Source organism: Sceloporus undulatus, chromosome 6 (assembly GCF_019175285.1).
Source record: "Sceloporus undulatus isolate JIND9_A2432 ecotype Alabama chromosome 6, SceUnd_v1.1, whole genome shotgun sequence".
Classification (NCBI taxonomy): domain Eukaryota; kingdom Metazoa; phylum Chordata; class Lepidosauria; order Squamata; family Phrynosomatidae; genus Sceloporus; species Sceloporus undulatus.
Window position 1 is genome coordinate 66,338,191 of NC_056527.1, and position 17,123 is coordinate 66,355,313.

Below are 17,123 nucleotides of genomic sequence, written 5' to 3' on the forward strand. Positions count from 1 at the left end.
TGTGGGCTCTCTCTCCCCTCCTCCTTTGCCCACAAGATGAGAGGAGAGAAACTGTTCATTTTCACTTTAAAATAAGTTGCAATAACTTTTTGATTAACTCAAGGAGTTGCAGTTTGTCCTTTGGTTGGACAATGGTTTGTTTTAACCAACTTTGTTAAATCATAGTTCACTCATTTTGTATCTAACATGGTTTAATTCCCTCTCATCTGGTGTGAGAAAGAAAAGGCTTTCTCCGCAGTGCTACCTCAATTGTGGATTGCCTTGCTCTTGGAGGCCCAGTTGGCACCAAATTGGTATCATTTCAATGCCAGGTCAAAACCTGGCTTTTTATTAAAGCCTTCAGGCCTAATTAATTTACAACCTATGTATATGCTGTATTTTAAATTGTTTTCATCTGTTTTAAATTGACTTGTTTTTAATTTATAAATGATTCAATCAATTTTAAACTTTTTCTTATTATTTATTGTGTTAAATTGATTTTATTGTAGTCAGCTGCCCTGAGAGCTTTGGATATAGCATGGGATATAAATATTTTATTTATTTATTTATTTATAAATAAATAAATAAATAAATAAATAAATAAATAAATATTTCCAGTCACCTAAGATGTGGTTTAAATCTCCCTTGGACACCATGTGGCACTTCTCAGTTCTGTGTGTGGCCCACAGAGCCCTTGTCTGCTGTATGGCCCTTGTCTGTTCTGTGTGTTTCCCAGCCAATTTTCCCACCCCTCTGTTAGGAAACACCTATCGGTCACCAGATTGCTGGGGCAGGGAAGACTTTAACCTCAACAGTTCGCACAGGCAAGATGATTATTTAATTGCTATTTGCAGTAGGGAAACAATGATATTGATCCTGAATCTCTGGGAGCAAAGGCTTTAACCTCTTCTTTGCAACAATCCCTTTGGGCAAGATAATAGCAATAAGGAATACTGCCAGCTGGAATTGCTGGGAAAATGAGATTAAAATGTCCAACATCAGCCCTCAGTGAGTTCTGGTGATGGCAGGAGAGCAATGCCATGTGGCCCTGGCCCTGGCAGCTGCCTCAATGTGCCATAATACCAGATTGTAAGATTGTAAGCCTGAGGGCAGGGAACCGACTAACTAAAAGATTGTATATACAGCGCTGTGTAAATTTACAGCGCTATATAAATAAAGGTTAATAATAATAATAATAAATTTGATACGAGGGCATGAAACCTTGGAGTCCTTGGATGGGATGCAAACAGCTTATGATTGATGAATGAGATTGTATGAATGTATATATATTTATTGTAAAGTAATACGAAATGAGAAATCCAAAAAGGATTTTAAAATGGCATCCCTGTGAAATTACATATGGTGGTGGAAATGGGGGGAGTGGAATTGGTTGAGTTTATTGAAAGAACGTGGAGGGAGAAGATCAGGATATCCCATCCATTTGTAGAATGAAAGGGAGATGCAATAATAAAGTCATGTTCTAAATGTATAAAATAGTATACTAAGATGTAACATCCATTGATGCCAATATTACACAACATGTTTTATTTATCATTTGTAGAGGTGAGTAGCAGTAGTAGAAGTCATGATAATGATAATGTCTATGACTTTTCTACTGCTGTTAATACAGTTTACTCAGCAGAGTTAGATTTTAAGGTGGTATGTAGTACAATCCTATACAGGTAGACCCAGAAGTAAATGTCACTGAGTTCAATGAGGTGCATTCCTAGGTAAGTATGTATAGTGTTGTAACTTCAATCATATGCAGAGTGAATTATAAAAATGTTCAAGAAAAAAACATCATAATTTTAAACTACATACAGCCCACTTGTGCTCTGGAAATCTCATCTAGTTTTCTGCAACTACACAGCTGATCAACCATCAGCTGGGAGGTGGAAAATACCATGGCTCCAGCATTACTGTGGCAGAAGTCTTCAGCCTTACCAGTGATCCTGAAGCAGAGATTACTGGTTACAGTGGGAAACAGCACTCTGACTTTAGCCTCCATCCCGTGATCCTATCCCCTACACTCAGCAGGCAAGAAATGGAGGGTTACACATCCCACTTCCTGTGTGATGAAATGTGGTGGGGTGAAGAAAAGTGTGTATCCTGTGGGTATTGGCTCTGACCCAGGACTGCAGACAGCCCTTGGGGCCAAAAATATTTAATAAAACGTAAGCAGAGAATGTAGAGTATAGCCCACCCTGGTAGTTTTCTGCTCACATTTTAGTTATTTCCTACAGACAAGTGCATAGTATTTATTTGATCAATTTAAAATACTGATTTACAACTAAATGGAGCAATTATGCCACCTAGAAGGATTTGTTTTAATGATATATTATTTCATATGACTCTTTTTCTTTTAGAAAATGGTACATGACACATTGCATATTAATTACCTTACACCTTGCTTATATTAATGTCAAACTGCATTAGGATAGTAAGTAACAAGCTAACTATGCCATGCTTCAGTATGCCCAAACTTTTAGTATCTTAGGTCCCATACAGACAGGCCAAAATAAAGCTGCTTTGAGTCACTTTGGAGGTATTCTGTTTAAATGATGCATGCATACTAAGAGTCTGGAAGTTGCACCAAAGCACTTAGGACTGGATCGTGGCTTTGGCGCGGCTTCCGGACTCTTAATACTTATGCATCATTTAAACAGCATACCTCCAAAGTGACCCGAAGCAGTTTTATTTTGGCCTGTCTGTATGGGGCCTTAGATTCCTCTTACAATTACAATTTGAAAAATCAAAATAACAAAATTAAAGTATGCCTACTTTTACAGAAAAGCTGTATTGTTGTGCTTTTACTGCCCTTTTCTTATGGTCACATGTAAGGTGGTCCTTACTTCAGACCATGGCTAAGAGAGGAAACTTCTGAGAGCAGCTCTCGTGCCTTGATGTAAGCACAATCCCATGTTATGTACACTTATGACTCAGCAGAGAGCATCTTTTCATTCAGTCACATCTTTTCTTCTTGTTTCCAGCAGATGATGAAGAGGTTTCCCTCACTGCAGATCCTGAGTCAGCTGAATTCCAGGAAAGCCTCCTGAATATCTCAGCAGAGGAAATCCTTGGTGAGCCTCCGTGCACCAGCACAGTGAGCTCAGAGAGTGCAGCTCCAGAGAAGCTAAATGGATGCCCAGTGATCTGCATCAATGTTGATAGTTCTGGTGCCGGGGAGCTCACCCTGAACAGCTTCTTAAAAGAAGAGCTAGCAGGAAATGGGGAGGTGGATGCAGTGCCAGCAGACACGGTTGATCCCTTGGAATCCATCCCAGGGGAAATGATGCCTTCCCTGAGTGCTATGGACCTCACTGAGCAACTGGCTCTGTTGGCATGCACGCCCCCTGAATCTGAAGTTAGGGAAAATAATAAAGTCAATTCTGTTATTCAGGGAGGCAATGACAACATCTTTACCAGCATAGAAGCCCTATCTATTGATGAGGTGAGTGGAGATACACAAGCAGTCAAGGATCTAGAGAAGAGTCAGGATGATGAAGGGGCTTCAGCCCAGGAGGAGGAGGAGCAGGAACAGGAGCAGGAGGTGGAGGAGGAGGACAGTCATGAGAAGGAGAACAAGCTGCAACTAAGGACTATGGTGAAAAGGAAGAACAGGCCTTGCTCTTTGCCTGTATCAGAACTTGAGACTGTAATAGCCTCTGCCTGTGGGGAGCCTGAAACTCCTCGGACACACTACATAAGGATACACAATCTCTTGCACAGTTTGCCTTCAGCACAGATGAGCAGTGATGATGGAGAAGGGGAGGAGGAACAAGGCAGTGTGATAGAGAATGATGAAGAGCTGACAGTCAGGGAAGGTTCAGAGAAGGACATGGTCAGTGAGGCTGAAACAGTATTGGCGGAACTTCCCCACGAAAGTAGAGCAGAAGAGAACTTTGTCCGTGGAACAGTGCCTCGCAGCACCTCAATTGAGCACCTTGCTGAGTTAAGTGAACAATTGTTGGATGGTGAAGGGCCCAGAACTGAAAGCGAGAGTGAACTGAGTCCCAGGCCTAATGGGGACACTGAGTGTGAAATGTGTGACACATCCTGCTACAGCCCATCCTGTTACAGCACTTCCTGTTATAGCACTTCCTGCTACAGCACATCATGTTACAGCACTTCTGGTCAGGACAGTACCAATAGGTTCTCAAGCCATACCCGTTTCTCCTCTGTTGACAGTGCAAAAATTTCCGAGAGCACAGTTTTTTCTTCACAGGATGATGAGGAAGAGGAAAACAGCGCTTTTGAGTCAGTGCCAGACTCGGTGCAAAGCCCCGAGCTGGACAGGGAGCAGATGGATGGCTCCACGCACTGGCCTGAGGAAATGATAGCTCGTGGAACGAATCTGCAGAGAACAACAGAAAATGTAGAGCTTCCAGTGGCAGGTCCCAGCAACAGAAGAGAAGGTTAGACATGGAGAAGCAATACCTTGATTATCTGTCTTAGGCATTGCAAGAAATAGCCAGTAATCAAGGTCTAATCATTCAAGGAATGTTCAGTTTCATTCGGGAAGTGAAACTTAAAACCCTGCTAAGGGGGGAAGAGTAATAATAGTTTGTATCATCTGTTTATTTTGAAATAGCAATAGTGGTAGGCACAGCAAAGTTGAATTTCCTTTTAGTGTAAAATATAAAGGATGAAATGAGCACCACAGGCATAGCTGGATATTATACAGTTCACAGTGGGGGGGGGGATGCAGCAGTTAATGGTTGCTGCTGTACAACATGGGCACAAAATGCATCAGCATTAAACCACCTGATGCTGTAGGAGGCAACACTTAGCTGAGAAGCTAAGGCTCTTTGCTAGAGCTTAGAAAAATTACTTTTTTGGTCCACAACACTTAGAATACCTGACCTGGATGGCCTGTAATCATGTTGGCTGGGGGGTTCAGTGAGTTGTCGTCCAAAAACTAACTTTCCTAAGCTCTGTTCTTCCCTTTGTGAACCTAGTATCCATCCCTTCTTTACCTGCTGTGCCATGCATTTGCTGACTGCAGAAGGTGAGCAGACATGGAGGGCAAGACTAGGAAGAGAATGAGGAGGGTGTATGAAATCTCTACTCCCATGAGGAGACTGAGAAGTTTGTGTCTGGTGGACATCATGATCAGAATCGCTAGGTCCTCCAAACTTCCTCTTTATTTCATTGAGTCTTTTTTTTTGTATGATATACAGTATTCTAATTCATAATAGGTGTGTGTGTGTGCGCGCGCGCGCATAGAGGTAGGGAAAAGAGAGAAATTCTCTGTGTTCATGTTGAAGGGCTACATCCTCATCTGGTGTATTAAGCTGCTACTATTTACAACATGTGAGGATCTTGCTCAATGGGATATTATGTGGTAGTATCTTAATTCTTTTTGTAGCTGGAGGTTTCATTTTCCAGCTTTCATAAGATTCATAAGTCATGGGACTGCCTTCTCACCAATAATTATAAATTGCATAGAACCAGAAGGAGTGGTGAATTAAGCTTACCTTGTATCATTGTGATGAAATAAGAACCCCACTGAAATGGAAATTTGCATTTCAAGCATCACCTTTCCACCTCTCTCCTCTTCCATTTCCCTTTGTCTTCCAATCTAATGTGGCCAACAGCAAAATATTTCAGGTCTCACTGATTTCAGCATTCAGATGTGTTGTATAAAACTTGTTTGTTCTACATTTGATTTCTCTTTTATTTGAGCATTGATTTCCCCTCTCCCAATGTTTTGTAGATTTTGTTAGTTGTCTTGCTTTATCTTTTATGGATAGGAAGTCAAGACACATGTTAGAAATGAAATAAAGAGGCATAGACTTCAAACCTAGCTTTTGATTAGTTGAACATCCTTCACGCTTTCATCCATTAAAGGTACAAAGGTGATTCATACAAGACATTTTTCATCATCATACAAACAGTCCTAGTGGTCCTGGGGTGTCTGTTCAATGGACAATTATGACATGTGAGCCAGGTAAGTACAGAGATGAACAGCTTGAATTCTTAGCATAAGGGCAGAATAGGAAGCTGCCAAGCAGCTGACTGGCCCCAATGGCATGTGGTTGGCTGCTATTTGAAACAGAAAACTGGAGTAGATGGTCTTTTGCCAGATTTAGCAAGGTGTTTCCTATGTTCCTACTTGCCATCATGATCTCAGGAACTAATTCTAGCTGTGCCCATGGCCACATGGCTCATTTATTATGCTTGTGCACATTAGCTTCTGTCTGGGAATGTTAGTGTAGAATCAGATGTATTTATGGATTTGCTTTGCACCTATTCTGCAGGCACTCACTACACCATCATTCACCCAATTATCTGAGGGTTGGAAGGAGCTGCAGCCACAGCACCTCTGGTGGCACAGAAAGGAACACTACTGTTCTGCCTCCCACACCACTCATTGCCATTGCCAGTTTGGGAGGGACCCTTGAACAAGATAACCTCCATGGGCCTGCCTCTCTGCATTGGTGTGGATCTTCCCCTCCTCCCCCATTCTGTCACTGTTGTCAATTTATTTGCCCCTCTCCCTAAAATCAGTACATATCAGAGAAAAGACAAAATGAGAAGGTGCTTCTGCTGCTCCATTTCAGTCACCAGCTTGCTTGTGCATTCAAAAAGGAGCAGGTGAATAGGCAGCAACATACAGAGAAGCCATATAATTTCCAGTAGACTCCAGGTATTTTAGGGGAACCCCTAGTCCACTCTAGGGCTGTGAGTCATGAGACTGGGAGTCTGAGGATGGTGATCCATACCACAGTGTGTTACTGAGCTTAAATTAAAAACTAGATGTTGTTTTTTCATTGAGGTAAGTAAGTAAGCCTGGCGATAGACAATATAACAATGAGGTTGAATGTGAACACAAGTTGAGATGAATTTTACAGGATGTTTTAGTATGTGACTGTTCCCCCCCCCCAGCATGTAACAAAGTGTGACTTGTATTTTTATCATATTTTTATTGGTTGCTTTTGCTTGGGACATTCCTTTTTGTGGCTGAAATATCATCGAAGATCAGAGAACTGTACATCTGAGGAAAATAGATGTATATTTTCAGATGAATTTGTATGGACTTTAAAAATAAACATTTACGTTACATTCCGGTTTAAATATTATTTTATGTACTGTTTGGGATTTTTAAGTGTACATCTTATTTAAAGATATATAAAACAATCATGATTGTTCGAATTTTCTATTTGATTTTGGCTACATCCCGAAAAGCATCTCTCTTTGAGTAATGCAGCTAATATAAATGATATCACTTATTTGGGTTTTCAAGAAGTAGAGTCTCATTTATTCTAAATAATCACTGAACTGTGGTCTAGAATGATCTGCCGTATAGGCATTATTGACAGAAATTTCTGTTGCCAGTGAATTAATGGCAGCTTGTTAAATCAACACTCATACATGATCAATTGATTCAGTAACGTAACTGTTAAGTTTTACTTTACTTTAAATTAATAATGTCAATTTCTATGATGATGTTTCAGCTGCTTAAAGTAATCTCTCCCACCATATTGTTTTCTGTTTACATCTCTTGTATAACATGCTTAATTAAATAAGGGAAAATGACAAGCAATGGGACCAAATTGGCAAAACTTTGGCAGCTCAAAAAATATTAACTGAATTTTTGAACCCAAGAAGCTCAGTTACAGGTTACAGGTTTTCATAGTGCTTTCTAACATGAAGAGTAGTATGTTACCACAAGATAGTGAAAGTAGCCCAAATAAATTTTAGCAATATCAGAACTTGTACATGCCAATTTGCCCAGATGAGAAAAATCAGAAAAACTGAAACCAAAGGTTGGCACTCAGAGAATAGTTCCACTTCTATGTTAGCTCTAATTTTCATCTCTTCTGTATTTCAGCATCTTTCTTACTTCAGGTCTTTCTCTGTTCCTTTCCTATCTTTTTACTGTCTTTCTCCCAGCTCACTCCCCCTTGATTTTTATCCTTCTCTCACTTTCCTGTCTCTCTTCTCTTCCATAGTATCTGTATATACCTGGTAAGGTTGGGTACTGAATCAAACATGCCATTCTTTACTTGGCATTTGATTGCATCCCCTATTGGTCCTTGCTGTGAATTGAATCACAAGATCGTACTTTTTGACATCATATTTCAATAACTCCTTGCTATGTAAATTATTTGTAATCTGTGCTTCAGGCAGCTAATACACCAGATTTCTGTTAGCCCTTATCTCGAATCCTTCAAGTCATTTGTGTTTATAGCAGTGCATTCATAACCACCATGTGGCATCCACAAGTGAATATGAACGTTTTGACTGTCTTATCCATAGGTGATTGCCCTTTACTCCATAATTCTCAGCCTATCAACCAGCTTCCTTCCCTGAGGCCTGACCACCATCAGTACCCAACCATTGATGAACCTCTTCCGCCAAGTAAGCTTTAGTTTCTTAAAAATATATTGCTTTTTTTTTTCAACTTAGATTTCCCTGTTTATCTGAAGGACAGTAATCAGAATTCCTCTGCAATCAGTACTGGGGAATTTGCAGAAACTTCACATGTCTTTTTGAACTTTTTTATTTCCTCAAAAGTAAGGTCAGATGAAAATTAAACACTGCAGTAAAAAGTTGTTACTTTAAGATGCCATGGGATTCTTCCTTGTTTTTGTATGTTTGCCTTTCTTTGTTAACAGAGCTATTCCCTTACTTCTGTTTTTAATTTCCCTTTGACCTCACTATCTGCAGTCCCACCACAAACATGTTTACTTTATGCACATCTGAAATTCTGGATAACACTTAGACATAGACATAGGCCTGATACAGACAGGGCCAAATAAAGCTGCTTCGGATCACTTTGGAGGTATTCTGTTTCAGTGATGCATGTGTACTAAGAGTTTGGAAGCTGCACCAAATCTGTGCTCTAGTCCTTAGGACTGGATCGTGGCTTTGGCACGGCTTCCAGACTCTTAGTACACATGCATAATTGAAACAGCATACCTCCAAAGTGACCTGAAGCAGCTTTATTTTGGCCTGTCTGTATGGGGCCATCGAATCATAGAATTGGAAGAGACCACAGCAGTGGGCTCTAGAGTCCACAAAATCTCATGTTATATATTTGCTAGTCTTTAAGGTGTTACAGGGATCTCTTTTAATTCTACCGCAACAGATAAAATTCTGCAACCCCTTTGGAAATTATTGTACCTGCTAGAATATTCACCTAAATGTGCTATAGGCCCTATACAGACAGCCAAAATAAAGCTGCTTCAAGTCACTTTGGAGATATGGTGTTTCAATGATGCATGTGTCCTAAGAGTCTGGAAACTGCACCAAAGATGCACTCCAGTCCTTAGGACTGGAGCGTGGCTTTGGTGCGGCTTCTGGATTCTTAGGACACATGTATCATTGAAACATCATACCTCCAAAGTGACTTGAAGCAGCTTTATTTTGGCTGTCTGTATCAGGCCTTACATAATGAAATTGAAGCTCCTATTCATTTCAGCTCAGCTTTCACAAGAGAGTGTCCTATCAGACTGTGGCTTTCAGGAATTAGATACATCTTCAGCTGCTTTTTAAAGGTGAAGAGGACAGTTATCTGAAGATGATTAATTCCACACTGGGAATCCTGCAAAATCCAAATTTCCTAGTCATTTAAGATTTGTCACTATATTCTTAAAATAACAAGTAGCACATGAATGCAGATTGCGATGGTGGCAAAATTACTGGACGTGATTTGAATATTCATGTTTTATATGTTTCAATCCTTGCAGGAAAGTGCATATCTGCATTTTTCACCATTTTTAGAATGTGTTGTGCTGAAAGAAGTACTTTACATTAATATAAATTGTCCAGTAGAGGGCACACCGTGACTTGTAATACTGTTACCCTTTTTAAGGGTTAAGGAATTACTGTATACTTGTGAAAATTATCAGTGTGATTCATTACATGACTACTCAGAAGTAAATCCCATTGTGTTCATTGAGGCTTATTCTCAGGGTTTAAAATTTCCCTTTTAGTAAGGCTTGAAAATAGAGCTTTATATTTTTGCTTTTCCTCCAGTGCAGAATGCAGTTGCTTTATTTTTTGTGACCTTTGTAAATAATTCATCTGCCTACTGAGCTCTCAGTATTCCCTAACCTCATCACTGGATATGATTCTGACCTTGTTGACTTAGTAGAGGCAAAAGAAAGTCTTCATTGCCTAGAGTCCTGTTGTCTATTTGAAGCTTTCTGTAAATTAAGACAGAACAAAGAGAAGTGAAAAGTTCATATGATAGGCAAATATTCCCTCCTGTATAATCTTTCCCAGCCACTTTGCAGAAGTAAGGCCAAATTAGATTTTAGGTTATAGCCAGGTGTCCTGCTGTTAAGTTACTTAAGAAGAATGTAAAATATACTCCATGTAGACAAAGGCCTGTTACAGACTGCCAAAATAAAGCTGCTTCGGGTCTCTTTGGAGGTATGCTGTTTAAGTGATGCATGCATCCTAAGAATCCGGAAGCTGCACCAAAGCTGCACTCCAGTGCTTAGGAATGGAGTGTTGCTTTGGCGCGACCTCCGGACTCTTAGGACCCATGCATCATTTAAATAACATACCTCCAAAGTGACCCGAAGCACTTTATTTGGGCAGTCTGTAACAGGCCTTTGTACTTAAATCTCTGATTATTCCTATGGATTCCACAGTTATGTTCAGTCTTGGAAGCACTTTAATTTCATCCACATTTTAATATAAGTATTTTATAGGTGGGGAAATTGCATAAGTTTATTATAGATTGATTCAAAATCTAAAGAATTGTGGTTTTTAAAAAAGAAGCTTCATACTGTTATCTAGTCACCTCACTGTACCTCCAGTAACAATACTGTATCTCTAAACATGTTTGTTTTTAGTGTGTTGTGCCTATTGAAAAGTTGTGACAAAATCTGACTAATTTAGTTTTCCGTTAGATCTCAAAGGAATACTGAATGGTATTTCTCAAATGAACAGTATGTTAATGCAGGCTTTTTAAAAGCAACAAGCTGCAGTCTAATCTAAAGATTTTTCATTTTTCTGCTTCTGCAATAAGATATCTCTGATGTCTCCTGTGTTTCCTAAAAGAAAGCAGAAATAAAAATGTGGACGTTGATTATGATATGCCTGAATAGATAAAGAGCTTGCCTGTCTTAAGTTATTTTCCTAGTAGAAGCCTAAGAATAAGGTAGAATCTTCCTAAAAGGTGTAAGAGAAGGATGCACAGCTTATGGATTTCCGGTGGCTGCTGAACTTCAAATTAGTCAGCTCTAGCCAGTGTAGACAGTACTAAGAGCTGATAGTAATTACTGTACTATCTAACTGCACTGGGCAGCCACAGGCTTTCTATTCCTGTCTTGAGATGTGAGTATACACATGCTTCTCACCAGTATTCTGTGATAGATGTCTGAAAGCAGATTCCTATCTTTGGCCTGAAACAGACAGGCAGACAGGCAACTTCCGGGAGCTCCAGAGGCGTTAAACAACACACGCCCCCAGAGTACCTGGAAGCTGCCTTGGGACCACGCCAGGGCCGCCTTAACAGGCCCAAAGCCAGCTCAAAAGGAGCAGATCTTTTCCACTCCTTTCCATAGTCCATTTGGGATGGTGGCAGGATGCTCCCTTGGGCCACAGCGTGTGTTTGTTGCAGCCCCAAAGTATTCTGGCTGGGAGTGGCTTCTGGCCGCTCCTTGCTGCTCGTCTGTTTCACCCCTTTGTTTCAAAACCAGAATAGCTTTCTGTACTCACTGAACTATTGAACCAATTACATTGCTGTTAATGTCTTTGAATCTGATCCATTGGATTTAGCGAGATTTGCTTCTGAATGCATAAGAAGTAGCTGAATGGCGGCAATGCTTTTGCTGGTTTGTGAGCCATGTCCATCTAATTCATTAGAATTTATATCTCAGTAACTATGTATAAGATCTAGTTGGACATACTAAGTAGTGTCATTGCATTAGCATTGTCTTTCTGTCATTGCATTAGCATTGTCTTGACATGGTGTTCTTCGTAGTATATGGGTGCACATTTGGCTGTTAGTATGTATGTTACCACTGTTGATTTTTCAATGGCTATGATATTTTAAGATTTTTTTATACATACAGACTGTCTCTGTACATGAAATGCCCCTAACCAAGAAAGATTTTTGTCATCATTGTCTGTGTGTACATCGTGATTAATTTTCAATATGCAATGCAACACAAGCCTTTTGTGTTTACTAATTGGGTTTGAGTGTATTTACAATACTTCCCCACTGCTTGTCATGCCAATATGGTGCTTTCCAATTATGTCGAGCCATTTCTAGCTCTAGGCTTTCCAGTTGGCATTAACCATTGTATGTGATATTTCAATGCTTTCTACTTGATTCATTGGACAATTACACCACATTGGAGGCTGGCTAGCCATAATGATTACAGATTGCTCACTCTGCAGCCTGGGTAGGGCATGGTGGGTATCTGTGTCCAAAACATTGGACATTGGTTTGTTTTTAAGATAACTTCATCTTTTGTCTTTTTGCTTTATGTATCCACAAAAACATACACCTTATCAGCTACTGCTCTGCATGCTCTTCAGACATCTGCAAAATATACAGTTTAATTATTATGATGTATTTTGCGAAATTTAGCACTTTCTGAATGAGGAAAAATACAGAGTAAAGCAGCATTTCCTGGATTTCCTAACAGAATCCAAATCCCAGACATAAAAATTATATAAATCATATTGACACATGAACTGTCAGTCAGAAGGCCTTTGTATGTGCAGGAGACTAAGAAACTCAAGAACTCGTTTTATTCATTTTATTAGAAGTCCATTCCATTTGCCCTTTTCCCTGCTCAATCTCCAGGCACCACAGGGTTTTGGAATCTGGACTTGTGCTGGACTTTGTCTGCACTGAAGACAGTGGCATTGATAGAACCAGTGCTGATGAGGCAGTTGACAAATCCAGAAAGGATGTTCGCAGTGTAGTATCCTTGTTTTGGGGGGAGTAATAAATAATCATATGTATGCTGCCTTCTAGGATCAAGTCTTGTTCACATAATGAACATTGCCATATAAAATTATATTTAAAATGCTAACATTTCCCCTCTTTTTGTCTTAATGCCCATGCACTGTGACCCTAAGCTCCTCTTATTAAGATACGCCCAAACAGTGTGAGTTTCATGAAGCATTCTGTTGCTTCTCCAATCTGTCTTTCATTTAAGAATGCCCTTTAATAGGAATAATGTGCATTTGATAGAATATATTTTTCCTTTTCTTAACATACTTGCATAATAAGTGTACATTTATGCTATTGGTTTTCCCTGGTGATATATATCAATGGATATCCCTGGACAAATGACCTTATCTCTCCCTTTTTTAAAATAAATGTTTGATGCAAGATTGGGAAGCTCGAATAGACAGCCATGGAAGGGTGTTCTATGTTGATCATGTGAATCGAACCACAACTTGGCAGCGTCCAACTGCGGCAGCTACTCCAGATGGGATACGTAGATCAGGCTCAATACAACAAATGGAGCAACTCAATCGACGGTGAGTTATGTTGGACCAATTTTTGTAATAGCTTTCACCAAAAAAAATCCTGTCTGCTTTCATAAGCCATATATATATAGAGAGAGTCTAACAGGTTTAGTATACTGTACCTCAAAAGGAACATGGAACAAGAAACTTGCAGTAAAAATGTTTGCATGCCTGCTCAGACCTAGGTCCCAATGACTTCGATGGATCCTACATCTTGATAAGTGGATGTGGGGTTGCAGATTCAGGCTACCATAAAAGGTACTTGTCACTGAGACTGTGGCCCAAAACACAATGCAGAAATAAACCAGTTTGAGACTGTTTTACCTACCCTGGCTTAATGTTAGGGAATTCAGGGCACTGTAGTTTTGTGAGACATTTAGCCTTCTCTGTCAGAGAGCTCTAGTGCCATAATAAACTACAATTCCCAGGCTTCCCTAGGCAGTTAAAGTGATCTCAAACTGGATTATTTTTGCAGTGTATTTGGATCAATATGCATGCAGCAGTGGTGTTTTTTTTAAAGACTAGAAAATGGTGTCATAACTAAATTGTCCTTTAAGATATATACATACTCATTTCCTTTGTCCCACTGGTCCATCTGAGCTAATAGGGTGTGCATGTTTTTGAACTTTATGAAAACTTATTTAACAAGCAATGATAGTAGAATGAGTGTTTATACTATAAACACCAGTCTTCACTGTCTAAAAAATACCCTTGTTTTTTCCTACCTAAGCCTATGTATTGCTTCCCTCGGTGAATTTTAAAAGGCTGTTTCACATATTATGGTTTACCTAAATAGTAATAAACTTCTTGCAGGTACAACCATGTATACCCAATGTCCTGGTATAATTACACTGTGTGTTTCCCCAGTCCTGTTTCTCAGCAGTGGCTAGTGCTGCTGAGAACAGGGAGGCACATAGCTTAGTAACCGTGTAAACAGTTGTTTCCACATTCATTACAAATGTGACTCGGGCAGTGATTGATGGTTCCGTGTCTCCTGCTATTCTGGATACTTTTCAGTTTGTTTAGCCTCCCTCAAGAAAGGCTGGAGGGTGGGAAGAATGGAAGTTGGACAAAAGTGGTTTGCCTTTGTTCACATCAGCTTGCACTAGCCCACCTACCTCAACCCCCACAGGTATGAGTTGGAGGGCAAAAGCTCTCTGTGTGTGTATTTGTGTTGGAATCTGGGCTGCAGAAGAAGCAGCCTGGTGGCAGGAGAGTTTCAAAACCTTCCATTCCCCAGCAGAATGAGTTGCTGGTGTGTTTGTGTGAGTGAAACCTTGTGGGCCCCAGGCTGCACAAGCAACACACTCACAGTGGGAGGGTTTCAAGCCCCCCAGCAAAATGAGTGCCACCGTGTGTGTGTGTGTGTAAAAGGTCTAAAAATCCCAAGATTCCTTTAGTTGAGTTATGACAGCTAAATTGGTATCAAACTGCTGTAGTGCATGGTATGTATAAATCCTATTTTGACTATACAGTTGGCCCTTCATATACATGGGGTTCTGTTTTGAACCCCCCTCCCACACACACGCGCACACACAAATAGCAAAATCCACAGAACTACAAGTCTTGTTGTTTCCCATGGAGGCACAATGTACTCACCACATGTATGTGCCACCATTCGTGGATGCTCCAATCTGCGGATGGCAAGCCCGCAGAAGAAGAGAGCCAATTGTAATTGAACTAGTTCAAACACATAGCCAAATTAGTCTGCAAAATCAATATGCAAAGAGATCTTCTAGCATCTTTGAGACTAACTGAAGGATTGAAATTGGTAGTAAATTATCCCCTTTTTACAAGCATTCAGTGATTTGTCCCAACTAGAGTAGACCTATTGAATCCATGGGACATACACAAGCCTTGACTTAACTAGTCTTATTTCTTCAATTGTAACTTAAAGAGGATGCCTTCCTAATGTTCTACTTTTCATTGGAGGATAGGAGTTTATAACCCTGAGAAGCTTCTGGAACAGGTATTGGCCAGGTGAAATGTGTTCATTTGCTTTACTATAACCATAAAGTCCATTAATTGGGCCATGTATAAAAGCAGTATACACAGAATTGTAGAACGGGGTGCTTTTGAGTATGTTTTGAACCTTAGAATTTTTTTCTTGTTAATAATTTTAAATGGGTTGATAGCCAGTGCAGTTATTTGAATGTTGGACTGGGACACTGGGAGACCAGGATTCAAATCCCTACCATGTAAAACTAGGTAACTTTGAGCAAGCCATACCCTCTCATCCTCAGAGGAAGATAAGGGCAATTTCTAGACAAGCTCTTTCAAGAAAATCCTGCAATAGGTTTGCGTTAGGGTCAACAAAAATCAGAAATTACTTGAAAGTGCACAACAACAACAGATTTGGTATGTTTAGGATATTTAGGTTATTGAGTAGAGGAGACTCCCACCCAAGTACGAATCAAGTTGTGCCTGGTTAGTATGTAGATGGGAGTTTCCTCTACTCCTTGTTAAATAGATCATTTCCTTCAACCTTTCCTCTAAGGATTTATTACTACACAACTAACAAAATAATTGCCATTTTCTAAACCCTTTCCAGTTTTTCTACATCCTCCTTAAAGTGAGAAGGACACAGTAATTCTCAAAGTGTGATTGGTATAGAGTTAAACTGATCTATTACATCCTTTGATTGGAAATTATGTAATCTATTAATTTCAGAGTAAAATTCCTTTTACTTTTAAACATTTTCAGTGCATCACTTTATTTTGCATACTTTATTTAATCAACTTGACTTATAAGAAAATATGTTGTTGCATTTTGCTGAAGATGTGTAAGGGATATCTTTTTCTTGTGGTTTCTTTTGGCATACTTTTCTCATGGCACTGAGTAAAGGATTTTCATTAGCAGCTATTTCCCCAGATTGGATTCCCTGTTGGAATCTAAGCACATTACAACTGAGTAATTTTCACATCCCATGGCTTCTTTGCACAAAGAACTCTCTGCTAATTCTTTAATTAATGTTAATAGCTAAAAAGTAGACAGACCATCAAATCATAAAATAGCTTTGCTTGGAATTGTGAAAAATTCCTTTAGATTTAAGTCTTGGCGTTTCATATTTGGACACTACCTGAAAAATGGCCAAAACAGGTGTTTACATTAAATGCAGTGTTATTAATTTATTTAGTACAATAATGTATATGCTGCTTTTCTGTTTGTCAGAGTAGCGGTAAGGGTAATTTAACAACTTTAGCATAACATAGGAGATAATAAAAAATTAAAATCAGAGTCAAGATTCTTATTTTGTTTTTAAAAAATATCTTTTGCCATCCTTCTTTCATCTAGTTGATTCTGGAGTGGCAAATGGAAAATGTGTTAAAATACTAATAAAATAGTAACATTAATGACAAAATTAGGTAATATCCCCAAACGTAAAAGGTCTAAAATATTGGGAGAATAAAAAAATGTATCATGTGCACACACATTAGGTGCCAAGCACAAATCTTTAAGGGGAGCATTTAATAGCTGGAGGACCACCACTGAGACACTCCTTGTGTTATTCTTTATGGTGCACTTCCAAGAAGGAAGGTATTTCCAAAAGAGCATCAGTGAAAGATCTGAAACACCAACTTAAGATACTCAATTTTAAAAAAACAAACAGCCTATGCAAAGGTCGATCATAACTGGGAAGCAACCACATGCCATTTTTGTGGTATGGACACTACCTATTGTTTGCCCAGTTTACA

General features: G+C 39.4%; 1 protein-coding gene across 1 annotated transcript in view; it reads left to right on the forward strand.

Annotated features, from left to right (window-relative positions):
- HECW1 (HECT, C2 and WW domain containing E3 ubiquitin protein ligase 1) overlaps nucleotides 1-17,123 on the forward strand; it is a 249,198-nt gene that overhangs the window by 164,439 nt on the left and 67,636 nt on the right. Inside the window, exons 9-11 of the mRNA XM_042473588.1 lie at nucleotides 2,970-4,394; nucleotides 8,242-8,343; nucleotides 13,290-13,440. Of these exons, the coding sequence (XP_042329522.1) occupies nucleotides 2,970-4,394; nucleotides 8,242-8,343; nucleotides 13,290-13,440 (1,678 nt within the window). The remainder of the gene's footprint in view (nucleotides 1-2,969; nucleotides 4,395-8,241; nucleotides 8,344-13,289; nucleotides 13,441-17,123) is intronic.